At 35.3% G+C, this 17180-nt stretch overlaps 1 protein-coding gene across 1 annotated transcript; it reads right to left on the bottom strand.

The window, feature by feature from the left end:
- Nucleotides 1-558: 558 nt before the first annotated feature.
- LOC135121790 (uncharacterized) lies at nucleotides 559-5193 on the bottom strand (the record flags this gene model as incomplete). The annotated part of the gene is made up of 6 exons (XM_064046073.1): nucleotides 559-1039; nucleotides 3216-3727; nucleotides 3779-3891; nucleotides 3947-4836; nucleotides 4888-5075; nucleotides 5143-5193. Coding segments are annotated over 5 exons (1302 nt in total), but the record flags the coding sequence as incomplete, so codon positions are not given.
- Between the last annotated feature and the right edge of the window lie 11987 nt (nucleotides 5194-17180).

Consider the following 17180-nt stretch of genomic DNA (forward strand, 5'->3'; position numbering starts at 1 on the left):
GGTTTCGTTGCACTTTCCGAGCCCGTAGGGTATCTGATTGGCTTAAAAGTACAAGAAAACACTTCAAAAGTGACGTTTCTGAAGAATTTTAACAGTTTTCTTGTATCTACGAACGCCAGAATGCATAAAATTGACCTAAACGTCTCCTTTTCCTATTCTGAGTCGATTCTGCATGCTTTAAGTGTGTTTGGTGGCTCAGAACCATCAAAAAACGTTGAAATATAGTTCAAATTCAATAAAAATCGACAAAAATACAGTTTCTAGCTAAAATTTGATGGTTTCGTTGCACTTTCCGAGCCCGTCGGGTATCTGATTGGCTTAAAAGTACAAGAAAACACTTCAAAAGTGACGTTCCTGAAGAATTTTAACAGTTTTCTCATATCTACGAACGCCAGAATGCATAAAATTGACCTAAACGTCTCCTTTTCCTATTCTGAGTCGATTCTGCATGCTTTAAGTGTGTTTGGTGGCTCAGAACCATCAAAAAATAAATAAATAAATAAATAAATAAATAAATAAATAAATAAATATTTAATTGTCCTACAGAATATTTTCCAGTTACAGGACAATTTCAGCAAAACATAACACAATTTTAGTCTAACTAATAATTGGCAAATATTCCCAAATCTTTCCTATCACAATTACATTTAGCAGAAGCAGAAATTGACAGTTACATCTTTCATAAATTTAGCTTGTCACAGATTGCAGTTTTCAGTTCTCTGGTCGAGCAGCTGAAGATATCACAATCGCTATTTCTCTCCATTTTGTTCGTATACATGCTGATCACATATAGTGGAGCTCTTCTACCAATATTTGTGCGTGGTGTACTGGAATAAAGCGTTACTGAATATCGATTATTTAATCTCGGCACATAAAATTTTAGGCCAGAAAGAAACTCACCACAGTCAATTTTATTATTCAGAAGTTTATGCAAGAAAATAAGTGCGCTGACAACTCTTCTGCACTGCAATGTATTAAGTTTGTATCGCTCTAATAATACTACATGTGGGTAATTTCTAACTGGCCACACTCCTTCATCCTTGAAATATAAATACTTTAAAAATTTCCTTTGAACGTTCTCTAGCAGCCTTATCTGATAATCATAATATGGGAACCAAGCCGTGGAGCAATATTCTAACCTAGATCTCACCAGTGAATTAAAAAGTTGAATTAAGGGTAACACGTTATTAAAACCTTTACAATTTCGTACAATAAACCCAAACATCTTACCAGCCTTACCTACAATGTTAGTGACATGTTCTTTAAAAGAAAATTTCGAGTCATAATGCACACCAAGATCTTTTATATTTGTAGTTCGTTGAAGAATACTATTACCAATATGATAATCAAATTGACAAGGATTGTAAGACAGCGTGAAGGAAACAACCTTGCATTTATCAATATTCAATGGCAGTTTATTCAGTAAACACCAATCCTTTAGTTTATTTATGTCATTTTGGAGCATTAAGCAGTCATCCACGTTGCCAATTTTATGAAATATTTTGATGTCATCTGCATAAATAAGAATTTGGGAGTTCTGGATGATATCCACAACATCGTTTAAGTAAATTATGAAACAAAGTGGACCGAGTATGGAGCCCTGCGGGACACCTGAGAATGAAGCATAAGAATTAGACTTAAAACCATTATACACAACACAATTTACCCTCGAAGACAGATAAGAATAAAATAGTTTTATTAAGGAATCAGAGAAACCCATAGCAGACAACTTACAAAGCAAAATTTGGTGATTAATTTTGTCGAAAGCTTTCGACAGATCCGTATATATAACGTCAAGCTGGCCACTGTGATCTAGCGTATCTGATATTATTTGGGACATACACATTAAGTTCGTATGAGTTGATCTTCCTGAAGAAAAGCCGTGCTGGTGTATAGAGATTAGTTCCTTAATATTGAAATAAATTTGTCGATATAAAATACTTTCATAAACTTTGGAGAAGCAGGATAAAATTGAAATGGGGCGGTAACTGCGCACATCGGATATATCTCCTGATTTGTATACTGGTACAATTTTAGCGATCTTCCACATATTGGGGAAGCAAGAATTATTAAGGCTTAGGTTAAACAAATAACACAAAGGTTTAAGAAAGGCAGCTGAACAGTCTTTTATCAGAAAAGAAGGGACTTGGTCGATGCCAGCGGAACAAGTGTTTTTTATTTTACTGATAGCTGCAAGCACATCGTCATCAAAAATCTGGATATGGAACGGCAAGTTGCTACTATTACTAACAAATGTATTACCTTGCAATTGGTTGGTTTCAGGTAAGTCAAAAATCGAGGAAAAATAATGGGCAAACATATTAACAATGTCCTGTGGACGGTCATACTCACTGTTGTCAAAATGTACGGAGCTTGGAATGGAAGAACGACCTCGTTTTTCTTTTATAAACGTCCAAAAATATTTTGGATCACTTAACAATGAATTTTGCGCTTTAATAATATAATTATTGAAATCCCGACGAATTAACCGTTTGACGTCACGCCGTATATAAGAAAAATTTAAATATGCTTCACCGGATGGTAACTGTTTGTGGCATTTAAAGAACTTACGTTTTAGTTTAGTTTAAGCATACTTCTGAGTTCTGCCGAGTACCAGTTAGGGTAACGAAACCTTTTACACTTAAACAAAGGCACATGCTTGTCAATTATATCATACAATACGCTATAAAAATGCTCACAAGCTTGGTTTACATCAGTGATTCTATACAAATAACTCCAATCAGCGTTGAAAATATCCTGGTACAATAAAAGAAAATTCGCTTTTTTAAAATTGTACAATTTGGCCATATTACATGCAGCGAAATTGATGTAAGAAACTTTTTTTAATTGGAGATTAATATTTAACGCCGGATGGTGCATGTCTTCCGCAATTAATGGACATAAATCACGACTAACAGTACAGTGAGTTGAGGTACTAAAAACTAAGTCTAAAAGGCGACCATCGGAATTTGGAATAGAATTAAGCTGTGTTAAGTTTAAAAGTGAAGCCATATTACGAAGAGAACTTGATTTTGTATCATTTTTATTACTGGAAAAACTTGGAGAATTGAAATCCCCAATTAAAAATATATTAGAAAGCTCAATGGCGTAGCTTTCAAAGCATTCTATAAATAACACAAAATCAGTTACAGAAAGATCAGGCGGTATGTAAACTACAAATATGTGTAAATTACCTTCTTGACAAAATAACTTACAACCTATGATATCACACAGAAAAAAATCCTTAAATGTCGACATGTCCAGGCATTTAACGTTGAACTGAGCATTAACAGCCAGAACAACTCCCCCGCCGCTTTGACGATTGGATCTATTGAAGTCTCTGTCTGAACGAAATGCAATGTAATTTGGCGGAATAAATTCACTGTTATTGATCGATGGATCAAGCCATGATTCTGTAATACATATTATATCAAATACATTAGACGTTAAATTGGAGTAAATGTCATTAACACGTGATCTAATGCTGCGAGTGTTCTGATAATAAACAAAGAAAGTTTTGCTATTGCTGGGAAAGGTTGTAGGTGATTTAGTAGACTTTGAAGTTATGTTACTTACATTGGCCGCATCTAAGGACGATCTAAAAAATTGCTTTTAAAATCTGACAGAGGTTCAAAACGATTAAACACTTGAACAGAAGGCGTGACATTCACGTTCCCAGGAGACTGAGATTGGAGTCCTGAGCTCGTACTTGGGACACTTTGAACATCTGTAGGCTTGAGATTAGGAATTTTTCTAATATCTATGCGAACTGGTTCACCAAATACCACATTACGAAGTTTAGCTTCGGCAAATTTAAACGCAAAACAACTCTTATAGTCCCAGGCCGGATGGTCAACACTAATGTCAAACCCATGCATATGTTTGAGACTTCTACAGTTAATACAAACCTTAGCAACTGAGTGACAAGTATTTACCTGGTGCTCACCTGCACATAAAGGACAGATAACTGGTCTAGGGCACTTAGTTTTAGTATGATTGAACCCATTGCATTTAAAGCAACGTGTTACCGTCGTATCATCATACAATTTGCAAATATTTATGCCTACAAGTAATCCACCAGCTTTCATAACTTTCTTGTATGTATGTATATCCAGCTGAACAGTTGCCTGAAGTATTTTTTTGTTCTTTTTTAGGGGCCAGAAATTTAGAAGCCTATATTCAGTTGCATCTGCTAACAAATCAGAGTTTTGGGATTTTAAATAACTCATAAAAGACTCCTTATTTAGACAAGAAGGAATTCCGACGATTCTAACACGAGGGTGTTCTGATCTAAGAACAAAAACATCGTAATCATTCGATAGTTTATCTGCTGCAAGTTGTTTTAGTTTTTTTGAATTTTCAATATTATTACATCCTACGATGATAGCTCCATCCTTAGCTTTTTTGGAATTTGTGACAGAGATATTTTCATTCAATAAATCTACATTCCGCAACAGGTCTTCTTGTGTTTGGAAAGCTTTCTGCGCAACTTTTGGTTTAATCATTACTTTGGCTTGCGTTGCGGAACTCAATTTATTTGCATATGTATCAGTGGGTTTAATCGTGTCTGCAATAGCTACAGGAATTGCAGCACTACTACCATGGATCACTGCAGCTTTACTTGGATTGTCGGTTAATAACCTCACTAATTCTATATTAGATTGTTTCAATGCTTCCATCTCCCTTCTTAATTTTGTAACCTCCAATAGCGTTTTCTCGTTTTCCAACGCAATAACGTTTCGAATAATCGATTGCATCTCAGGATTCTGCAAGATAGTTGTCACATTAGATGCTACAGAATTAGGTGAATCAATAAAGTAGTTGTACATCGGAACTCTAAACACGCCATTACAATCCGCACAAAGAAATTTTACCTGTGAAGAATACCGTCGAAGCCTCTCACAAGTAGATTTATCTTGAGATAATAATCCCAAACACGAAAAGTGAACAGAGCGACCACACCCATCGCGAATAAAAGCAATCGCTTTTTCGACTGGAGCCATACACACAGGACAGCATTCAGAGACTGGAAAGTCTTTAATCCCAGAAGAGGGTGAATTTTCAGTGGACGACATCTGACAGACAGAATAAGGAGAAATCACTGCCAAAAATTAAGATGAAAATAAACAAAGAAAAGTCAACAACGATGGCGGCCGCTGACGTCGCCAAAAGCGACCTCGTGCGGCCACTAAACTAACAAAACTCGTAAACAAATAACTTTTAGAACACAAAGGGCTATGTAAAAGCGTAAAATTTAAATCAAGCAGCTCAAAAGACTGCTCGGCTTAATAAGCAACGCCTGTAGAACAAAATATAACAGATTTACAACAAAAGGAGAGAATTTTCCTCTCTAAATATGTAAATAACTATGGACATTGTAACAAACCTGACATATGGCACAAACGCACGCGCAAAGTAGAAATAGAAAAAACGTTGAAATATAGTTCAAATTCAATAAAAATCGACAAAAATACAGTTTCTAGCTAAAATTTGATGGTTTCGTTGCACTTTCCGAGCCCGTAGGGTATCTGATTGGCTTAAAAGTACAAGAAAACACTTCAAAAGTGACGTTTCTGAAGAATTTTAACAGTTTTCTTGTATCTACGAACGCCAGAATGCATAAAATTGACCTAAACGTCTCCTTTTCCTATTCTGAGTCGATTCTGCATGCTTTAAGTGTGTTTGGTGGCTCAGAACCATCAAAAAACGTTGAAATATAGTTCAAATTCAATAAAAATCGACAAAAATACAGTTTCTAGCTAAAATTTGATGGTTTCGTTGCACTTTCCGAGCCCGTAGGGTATCTGATTGGCTTAAAAGTACAAGAAAACACTTCAAAAGTGACGTTTCTGAAGAATTTTAACAGTTTTCTTGTATCTACGAACGCCAGAATGCATAAAATTGACCTAAACGTCTCCTTTTCCTATTCTGAGTCGATTCTGCATGCTTTAAGTGTGTTTGGTGGCTCAGAACCATCAAAAAACGTTGAAATATAGTTCAAATTCAATAAAAATCGACAAAAATACAGTTTCTAGCTAAAATTTGATGGTTTCGTTGCACTTTCCGAGCCCATAGGGTATCTGATTGGCTTAAAAGTACAAGAAAACACTTCAAAAGTGACGTTTCTGAAGAATTTTAACAGTTTTCTTGTATCTACGAACGCCAGAATGCATAAAATTGACCTAAAGGTCTCCTTTTCCTATTCTGAGTCGATTCTGCATGCTTTAAGTGTGTTTGGTGGCTCAGAACCATCAAAAAACGTTGAAATATAGTTCAAATTCAATAAAAATCGACAAAAATACAGTTTCTAGCTAAAATTTGATGGTTTCGTTGCACTTTCCGAGCCCGTAGGGTATCTGATTGGCTTAAAAGTACAAGAAAACACCTCAAAAGTGACGTTTCTGAAGAATTTTAACAGTTTTCTTGTGTCTACGAACGCCAGAATGCATAAAATTGACCTAAACGTCTCCTTTTCCTATTCTGAGTCGATTCTGCATGCTTTAAGTGTGTTTGGTGGCTCAGAACCATCAAAAAACGTTGAAATATAGTTCAAATTCAATAAAAATCGACAAAAATACAGTTTCTAGCTAAAATTTGATGGTTTCGTTGCACTTTCCGAGCCCGTAGGGTATCTGAATGGCTTAAAAGTACAAGAAAACACTTCAAAAGTGACGTTTCTGAAGAATTTTAACAGTTTTCTTGTATCTACGAACGCCAGAATGCATAAAATTGACCTAAACGTCTCCTTTTCCTATTCTGAGTCGATTCTGCATGCTTTAAGTGTGTTTGGTGGCTCAGAACCATCAAAAAACGTTGAAATATAGTTCAAATTCAATAAAAATCGACAAAAATACAGTTTCTAGCTAAAATTTGATGGTTTCGTTGCACTTTCCGAGCCCGTAGGGTATCTGATTGGCTTAAAAGTACAAGAAAACACTTCAAAAGTGACGTTTCTGAAGAATTTTAACAGTTTTCTTGTATCCACGAACGCCAGAATGCATAAAATTGACCTAAACGTCTCCTTTTCCTATTCTGAGTCGATTCTGCATGCTTTAAGTGTGTTTGGTGGCTCAGAACCATCAAAAAACGTTGAAATATAGTTCAAATTCAATAAAAATCGACAAAAATACAGTTTCTAGCTAAAATTTGATGGTTTCGTTGCACTTTCCGAGCCCGTAGGGTATCTGATTGGCTTAAAAGTACAAGAAAACACTTCAAAAGTGACGTTTCTGAAGAATTTTAACAGTTTTCTTGTATCTACGAACGCCAGAATGCATAAAATTGACCTAAACGTCTCCTTTTCCTATTCTGAGTCGATTCTGCATGCTTTAAGTGTGTTTGGTGGCTCAGAACCATCAAAAAACGTTGAAATATAGTTCAAATTCAATAAAAATCGACAAAAATACAGTTTCTAGCTAAAATTTGATGGTTTCGTTGCACTTTCCGAGCCCGTAGGGTATCTGATTGGCTTAAAAGTACAAGAAAACACTTCAAAAGTGACGTTCCTGAAGAATTTTAACAGTTTTCTCGTATCTACGAACGCCAGAATGCATAAAATTGACCTAAACGTCTCCTTTTCCTATTCTGAGTCGATTCTGCATGCTTTAAGTGTGTTTGGTGGCTCAGAACCATCAAAAAACGTTGAAATATAGTTCAAATTCAATAAAAATCGACAAAAATACAGTTTCTAGCTAAAATTTGATGGTTTCGTTGCACTTTCCGAGCCCGTTGGGTATCTGATTGGCTTAAAAGTACAAGAAAACACTTCAAAAGTGACGTTTCTGAAGAATTTTAACAGTTTTCTTGTATCTACGAACGCCAGAATGCATAAAATTGACCTAAACGTCTCCTTTTCCTATTCTGAGTCGATTCTGCATGCTTTAAGTGTGTTTGGTGGCTCAGAACCATCAAAAAACGTTGAAATATAGTTCAAATTCAATAAAAATCGACAAAAATACAGTTTCTAGCTAAAATTTGATGGTTTCGTTGCACTTTCCGAGCCCGTAGGGTATCTGATTGGCTTAAAAGTACAAGAAAACACTTCAAAAGTGACGTTCCTGAAGAATTTTAACAGTTTTCTCGTATCTACGAACGCCAGAATGCATAAAATTGACCTAAACGTCTCCTTTTCCTATTCTGAGTCGATTCTGCATGCTTTAAGTGTGTTTGGTGGCTCAGAACCATCAAAAAACGTTGAAATATAGTTCAAATTCAATAAAAATCGACAAAAATACAGTTTCTAGCTAAAATTTGATGGTTTCGTTGCACTTTCCGAGCCCGTAGGGTATCTGATTGGCTTAAAAGTACAAGAAAACACTTCAAAAGTGACGTTTCTGAAGAATTTTAACAGTTTTCTTGTATCTACGAACGCCAGAATGCATAAAATTGACCTAAAGGTCTCCTTTTCCTATTCTGAGTCGATTCTGCATGCTTTAAGTGTGTTTGGTGGCTCAGAACCATCAAAAAACTTTGAAAAATAGTTCAAATTCAATAAAAATCGACAAAAATACAGTTTCTAGCTAAAATTTGATGGTTTCGTTGCACTTTCCGAGCCCGTAGGGTATCTGATTGGCTTAAAAGTACAAGAAAACACCTCAAAAGTGACGTTTCTGAAGAATTTTAACAGTTTTCTTGTGTCTACGAACGCCAGAATGCATAAAATTGACCTAAACGTTTCCTTTTCCTATTCTGAGTCGATTCTGCATGCTTTAAGTGTGTTTGGTGGCTCAGAACCATCAAAAAACGTTGAAATATAGTTCAAATTCAATAAAAATCGACAAAAATACAGTTTCTAGCTAAAATTTGATGGTTTCGTTGCACTTTCCGAGCCCGTAGGGTATCTGATTGGCTTAAAAGTACAAGAAAACACTTCAAAAGTGACGTTTCTGAAGAATTTTAACAGTTTTCTTGTATCTACGAACGCCAGAATGCATAAAATTGACCTAAACGTCTCCTTTTCCTATTCTGAGTCGATTCTGCATGCTTTAAGTGTGTTTGGTGGCTCAGAACCATCAAAAAACGTTGAAATATAGTTCAAATTCAATAAAAATCGACAAAAATACAGTTTCTAGCTAAAATTTGATGGTTTCGTTGCACTTTCCGAGCCCGTAGGGTATCTGATTGGCTTAAAAGTACAAGAAAACACTTCAAAAGTGACGTTTGTGAAGAATTTTAACAGTTTTCTTGTATCTACGAACGCCAGAATGCATAAAATTGACCTAAACGTCTCCTTTTCCTATTCTGAGTCGATTCTGCATGCTTTAAGTGTGTTTGGTGGCTCAGAACCATCAAAAAACGTTGAAATATAGTTCAAATTCAATAAAAATCGACAAAAATACAGTTTCTAGCTAAAATTTGATGGTTTCGTTGCACTTTCCGAGCCCGTAGGGTATCTGATTGGCTTAAAAGTACAAGAAAACACATCAAAAGTGACGTTTCTGAAGAATTTTAACAGTTTTCTTGTATCTACGAACGCCAGAATGCATAAAATTGACCTAAACGTCTCCTTTTCCTATTCTGAGTCGATTCTGCATGCTTTAAGTGTGTTTGGTGGCTCAGAACCATCAAAAAACGTTGAAATATAGTTCAAATTCAATAAAAATCGACAAAAATACAGTTTCTAGCTAAAATTTGATGGTTTCGTTGCACTTTCCGAGCCCGTAGGGTATCTGATTGGCTTAAAAGTACAAGAAAACACTTCAAAAGTGACGTTTCTGAAGAATTTTAACAGTTTTCTTGTATCTACGAACGCCAGAATGCATAAAATTGACCTAAACGTCTCCTTTTCCTATTCTGAGTCGATTCTGCATGCTTTAAGTGTGTTTGGTGGCTCAGAACCATCAAAAAACGTTGAAATATAGTTCAAATTCAATAAAAATCGACAAAAATACAGTTTCTAGCTAAAATTTGATAGTTTCGTTGCACTTTCCGAGCCCGTAGGGTATCTGATTGGCTTAAAAGTACAAGAAAACACTTCAAAAGTGACGTTTCTGAAGAATATTAACAGTTTTCTTGTATCTACGAACGCCAGAATGCATAAATTTGACCTAAACGTCTCCTTTTCCTATTCTGAGTCGATTCTGCATGCTTTAAGTGTGTTTGGTGGCTCAGAACCATCAAAAAACGTTGAAATATAGTTCAAATTCAATAAAAATCGACAAAAATACAGTTTCTAGCTAAAATTTGATGGTTTCGTTGCACTTTCCGAGCCCGTAGGGTATCTGATTGGCCTAAAAGTACAAGAAAACAGTTCAAAAGTGACGTTTCTGAAGAATTTTAACAGTTTTCTTGTATCTACGAACGCCTAAATGCATAAAATTGACCTAAACGTCTCCTTTTCCTATTCTGAGTCGATTCTGCATGCATTAAGTGTGTTTGGTGGCTCAGAACCATCAAAAAACGTTGAAATATAGTTCAAATTCAATAAAAATCGACAAAAATACAGTTTCTAGCTAAAATTTGATGGTTTCGTTGCACTTTCCGAGCCCGTAGGGTATCTGATTGGCTTAAAAGTACAAGAAAACACTTCAAAAGTGACGTTTCTGAAGAATTTTAACAGTTTTCTTGTATCTACGAACGCCAGAATGCATAAAATTGACCTAAACGTCTCCTTTTCCTATTCTGAGTCGATTCTGCATGCTTTAAGTGTGTTTGGTGGCTCAGAACCATCAAAAAACGTTGAAATATAGTTCAAATTCAATAAAAATCGACAAAAATACAGTTTCTAGCTAAAATTTGATGGTTTTGTTGCAATTTCCGAGCCCGTAGGGTATCTGATTGGCTTAAAAGTACAAGAAAACACTTCAAAAGTGACGTTTCTGAAGAATTTTAACAGTTTTCTTGTATCTACGAACGCCAGAATGCATAAAATTGACCTAAACGTCTCCTTTTCCTATTCCGAGTCGATTCTGCATGAATTAAGTGTGTTTGGTGGCTCAGAACCTTCAAAAAACGTTGAAATATAGTTCAAATTCAATAAAAATCGACAAAAATACAGTTTCTAGCTAAAATTTGATGGTTTCGTTGCACTTTCCGAGCCCGTAGGGTATCTGATTGGCTTAAAAGTACAAGAAAACACTTCAAAAGTGACGTTTCTGAAGAATTTTAACAGTTTTCTTGTATCTACGAACGCCAGAATGCATAAAATTGACCTAAACGTCTCCTTTTCCTATTCTGAGTCGATTCTGCATGCTTTAAGTGTGTTTGGTGGCTCAGAACCATCAAAAAACGTTGAAATATAGTTCAAATTCAATAAAAATCGATAAAAATACAGTTTCTAGCTAAAATTTGATGGTTTCGTTGCACTTTCCGAGCCCGTAGGGTAACTGATTGGCTTAAAAGTACAAGAAAACACTTCAAAAGTGACGTTTCTGAAGAATTTTAACAGTTTTCTTGTATCTACGAACGCCAGAATGCATAAAATTGACCTAAACGTCTCCTTTTCCTATTCTGAGTCGATTCTGCATGCTTTAAGTGTGTTTGGTGGCTCAGAACCATCAAAAAACGTTGAAATATAGTTCAAATTCAATAAAAATCGACAAAAATACAGTTTCTAGCTAAAATTTGATGGTTTCGTTGCACTTTCCGAGCCCGTAGGGTATCTGATTGGCTTAAAAGTACAAGAAAACACTTCAAAAGTGACGTTTCTGAAGAATTTTAACAGTTTTCTTGTATCTACGAACGCCAGAATGCATAAAATTGACCTAAACGTCTCCTTTTCCTATTCTGAGTCGATTCTGCATGCTTTAAGTGTGTTTGGTGGCTCAGAACCATCAAAAAACGTTGAAATATAGTTCAAATTCAATAAAAATCGACAAAAATACAGTTTCTAGCTAAAATTTGATGGTTTCGTTGCACTTTCCGAGCCCGTAGGGTATCTGATTGGCTTAAAAGTACAAGAAAACACTTCAAAAGTGACGTTTCTGAAGAATTTTAACAGTTTTCTTGTATCTACGAACGCCAGAATGCATAAAATTGACCTAAACGTCTCCTTTTCCTATTCTGAGTCGATTCTGCATGCTTTAAGTGCGTTTGGTGGCTCAGAACCATCAAAAAACGTTGAAATATAGTTCAAATTCAATAAAAATCGACAAAAATACAGTTTCTAGCTAAAATTTGATGGTTTCGTTGCACTTTCCGAGCCCGTAGGGTATCTGATTGGCTTAAAAGTACAAGAAAACACTTCAAAAGTGACGTTTCTGAAGAATTTTAACAGTTTTCTTGTATCTACGAACGCCAGAATGCATAAAATTGACCTAAACGTCTCCTTTTCCCATTCTGAGTCGATTCTGCATGCTTTAAGTGTGTTTGGTGGCTCAGAACCATCAAAAAACGTTGAAATATAGTTCAAATTCAATAAAAATCGACAAAAATACAGTTTCTAGCTAAAATTTGATGGTTTCGTTGCACTTTCCGAGCCCGTAGGGTATCTGATTGGCTTAAAAGTACAAGAAAACACTTCAATAGTGACGTTTCTGAAGAATTTTAACAGTTTTCTTGTATCTACGAACGCCAGAATGCATAAAATTGACCTAAACGTCTCCTTTTCCTATTCTGAGTCGATTCTGCATGCTTTAAGTGTGTTTGGTGGCTCAGAACCATAAAAAAACGTTGAAATATAGTTCAAATTCAATAAAAATCGACAAAAATACAGTTTCTAGCTAAAATTTGATGGTTTCGTTGCACTTTCCGAGCCCGTAGGGTATCTGATTGGCTTAAAAGTACAAGAAAACACTTCAAAAGTGACGTTTCTGAAGAATTTTAACAGTTTTCTTGTATCTACGAACGCCAGAATGCATAAAATTGACCTAAACGTCTCCTTTTCCTATTCTGAGTCGATTCTGCATGCTTTAAGTGTGTTTGGTGGCTCAGAACCATCAAAAAACGTTGAAATATAGTTCAAATTCAATAAAAATCGACAAAAATACAGTTTCTAGCTAAAATTTGATGGTTTCGTTGCACTTTCCGAGCCCGTAGGGTATCTGATTGGCTTAAAAGTACAAGAAAACACTTCAAAAGTGACGTTTGTGAAGAATTTTAACAGTTTTCTTGTATCTACGAACGCCAGAATGCATAAAATTGACCTAAACGTCTCCTTTTCCTATTCTGAGTCGATTCTGCATGCTTTAAGTGTGTTTGGTGGCTCAGAACCATCAAAAAACGTTGAAATATAGTTCAAATTCAATAAAAATCGACAAAAATACAGTTTCTAGCTAAAATTTGATGGTTTCGTTGCACTTTATGAGCCCGTAGGGTATCTGATTGGCTTAAAAGTACAAGAAAACACATCAAAAGTGACGTTTCTGAAGAATTTTAACAGTTTTCTTGTATCTACGAACGCCAGAATGCATAAAATTGACCTAAACGTCTCCTTTTCCTATTCTGAGTCGATTCTGCATGCTTTAAGTGTGTTTGGTGGCTCAGAACCATCAAAAAACGTTGAAATATAGTTCAAATTCAATAAAAATCGACAAAAATACAGTTTCTAGCTAAAATTTGATGGTTTCGTTGCACTTTCCGAGCCCGTAGGGTATCTGATTGGCTTAAAAGTACAAGAAAACACTTCAAAAGTGACGTTTCTGAAGAATTTTAACAGTTTTCTTGTATCTACGAACGCCTAAATGCATAAAATTGACCTAAACGTCTCCTTTTCCTATTCTGAGTCGATTCTGCATGCTTTAAGTGTGTTTGGTGGCTCAGAACCATCAAAAAACGTTGAAATATAGTTCAAATTCAATAAAAATCGACAAAAATACAGTTTCTAGCTAAAATTTGATGGTTTCGTTGCACTTTCCGAGCCCGTAGGGTATCTGATTGGCTTAAAAGTACAAGAAAACACTTCAAAAGTGACGTTTCTGAAGAATTTTAACAGTTTTCTTGTATCTACGAACGCCAGAATGCATAAAATTGACCTAAACGTCTCCTTTTCCCATTCTGAGTCGATTCTGCATGCTTTAAGTGTGTTTGGTGGCTCAGAACCATCAAAAAACGTTGAAATATAGTTCAAATTCAATAAAAATCGACAAAAATACAGTTTCTAGCTAAAATTTGATGGTTTCGTTGCACTTTCCGAGCCCGTAGGGTATCTGATTGGCTTAAAAGTACAAGAAAACACTTCAATAGTGACGTTTCTGAAGAATTTTAACAGTTTTCTTGTATCTACGAACGCCAGAATGCATAAAATTGACCTAAACGTCTCCTTTTCCTATTCTGAGTCGATTCTGCATGCTTTAAGTGTGTTTGGTGGCTCAGAACCATCAAAAAACGTTGAAATATAGTTCAAATTCAATAAAAATCGACAAAAATACAGTTTCTAGCTAAAATTTGATGGTTTCGTTGCACTTTCCGAGCCCGCAGGGTATCTGATTGGCTTAAAAGTACAAGAAAACACTTCAAAAGTGACGTTTCTGAAGAATTTTAACAGTTTTCTTGTATCTACGAACGCCAGAATGCATAAAATTGACCTAAACGTCTAATTTTCCTATTCTGAGTCGATTCTGCATGCTTTAAGTGTTTTTGGTGGCTCAGAACCATCAAAAAACGTTGAAATATAGTTCAAATTCAATAAAAATCGACAAAAATACAGTTTCTAGCTAAAATTTGATGGTTTCGTTGCACTTTCCGAGCCCGTAGGGTATCTGATTGGCTTAAAAGTACAAGAAAACACTTCAAAAGTGACGTTTCTGAAGAATTTTAACAGTTTTCTTGTATCTACGAACGCCAGAATGCATAAAATTGACCTAAACGTCTCCTTTTCCTATTCTGAGTCGATTCTGCATGCTTTAAGTGTGTTTGGTGGCTCAGAACCATCAAAAAACGTTGAAATATAGTTCAAATTCAATAAAAATCGACAAAAATACAGTTTCTAGCTAAAATTTGATGGTTTCGTTGCACTTTCCGAGCCCGTAGGGTATCTGATTGGCTTAAAAGTACAAGAAAACACTTCAAAAGTGACGTTTCTGAAGAATTTTAACAGTTTTCTTGTATCTACGAACGCCAGAATGCATAAAATTGACCTAAACGTCTCCTTTTCCTATTCTGAGTCGATTCTGCATGCTTTAAGTGTGTTTGGAGGCTCAGAACCATCAAAAAACGTTGAAATATAGTTCAAATTCAATAAAAATCGACAAAAATACAGTTTCTAGCTAAAATTTGATGGTTTCGTTGCACTTTCCGAGCCCGTAGGGTATCTGATTGGCTTAAAAGTACAAGAAAACACTTAAAAAGTGACGTTTCTGAAGAATTTTAACAGTTTTCTTGTATCTACGAACGCCAGAATGCATAAAATTGACCTAAACGTCTCCTTTTCCTATTCTGAGTCGATTCTGCATGCTTTAAGTGTGTTTGGTGGCTCAGAACCATCAAAAAACGTTGAAATATAGTTCAAATTCAATAAAAATCGACAAAAATACAGTTTCTAGCTAAAATTTGATGGTTTCGTTGCACTTTCCGAGCCCGTAGGGTATCTGATTGGCTTAAAAGTACAAGAAAACACTTCAAAAGTGACGTTTCTGAAGAATTTTAACAGTTTTCTTGTATCTACGAACGCCAGAATGCATAAAATTGACCTAAACGTCTCCTTTTCCTATTCTGAGTCGATTCTGCATGCTTTAAGTGTGTTTGGTGGCTCAGAACCATAAAAAAACGTTGAAATATAGTTCAAATTCAATAAAAATCGACAAAAATACAGTTTCTAGCTAAAATTTGATGGTTTCGTTGCACTTTCCGAGCCCATAGGGTATCTGATTGGCTTAAAAGTACAAGAAAACGCTTCAAAAGTGACGTTTCTGAAGAATTTTAACAGTTTTCTTGTATCTACGAACGCCAGAATGCATAAAATTGACCTAAACGTCTCCTTTTCCTATTCTGAGTCGATTCTGCATGCTTTAAGTGTGTTTGGTGGCTCAGAACCATCAAAAACGTTGAAATATAGTTCAAATTCAATAAAAATCGACAAAAATACAGTTTCTAGCTAAAATTTGATGGTTTCGTTGCACTTTCCGAGCCCGTAGGGTATCTGATTGGCTTAAAAGTACAAGAAAACACTTCAAAAGTGACGTTTCTGAAGAATTTTAACAGTTTTCTTGTATCTACGAACGCCAGAATGCATAAAATTGACCTAAACGTCTCCTTTTCCTATTCTGAGTCGATTCTGCATGCTTTAAGTGTGTTTGGTGGCTCAGAACCATCAAAAAACGTTGAAATATAGTTCAAATTCAATAAAAATCGACAAAAATACAGTTTCTAGCTAAAATTTGATGGTTTCGTTGCACTTTCCGAGCCCGTAGGGTATCTGATTGGCTTAAAAGTACAAGAAAACACTTCAAAAGTGACGTTTCTGAAGAATTTTAACAGTTTTCTTGTATCTACGAACGCCAGAATGCATAAAATTGACCTAAACGTCTCCTTTTCCTATTCTGAGTCGATTCTACATGCTTTAAGTGTGTTTGGTGGCTCAGAACCATCAAAAAACGTTGAAATATAGTTCAAATTCAATAAAAATCGACAAAAATACAGTTTCTAGCTAAAATTTGATGGTTTCGTTGCACTTTCCGAGCCCGTAGGGTATCTGATTGGCTTAAATGTACAAGAAAACACTTCAAAAGTGACGTTTCTGAAGAATTTTAACAGTTTTCTTGTATCTACGAACGCCAGAATGCATAAAATTGACCTAAAAAATATTATTGTTCGCAGATGATATTAAACTTTTCTTGGATGTTAGATCGGTGGAAGACTGTAAATCACTTCAGTGGAATTTGGATATCCTTTGCAGTTGGTGTGACGACAACCGTTTAACCTTAAATAAGGATAAATGCTTTATTGTCTCGTACACGAGAAAACAAGAACCATTAATGTTTAATTATCAATTATCAAATATAGACTTAAACCGTAAAGATAGCTTTAAGGATTTAGGAATAATTTTTGATGCAAAGTTCACCTTTATTGAACATATTACGAATATCGTCTCTCAGGCCTACAAAATGTATGGCTTTATTTGTAGAAATAGTAAAGAGTTTAGCGATGTCCGTACCTTGTGTACTTTATATTATGTACTTGTTAGATCCAGATTAGAATATGGAGTAATTATTTGGAATCCGATATACGAAAATCACATAAATAGCATGGAAAGAGTACAACGTAAATTCTTGAAATTTGTAGCTTACCGCCTGGACAATGTATAT

This window comes from Zophobas morio, unplaced genomic scaffold (assembly GCF_036711695.1).
Source record: "Zophobas morio isolate AGI-343-1 ecotype UQ-CSIRO unplaced genomic scaffold, CSIRO_AGI_Zmor_V1 ptg000715l, whole genome shotgun sequence".
Taxonomy (NCBI): domain Eukaryota; kingdom Metazoa; phylum Arthropoda; class Insecta; order Coleoptera; family Tenebrionidae; genus Zophobas; species Zophobas morio.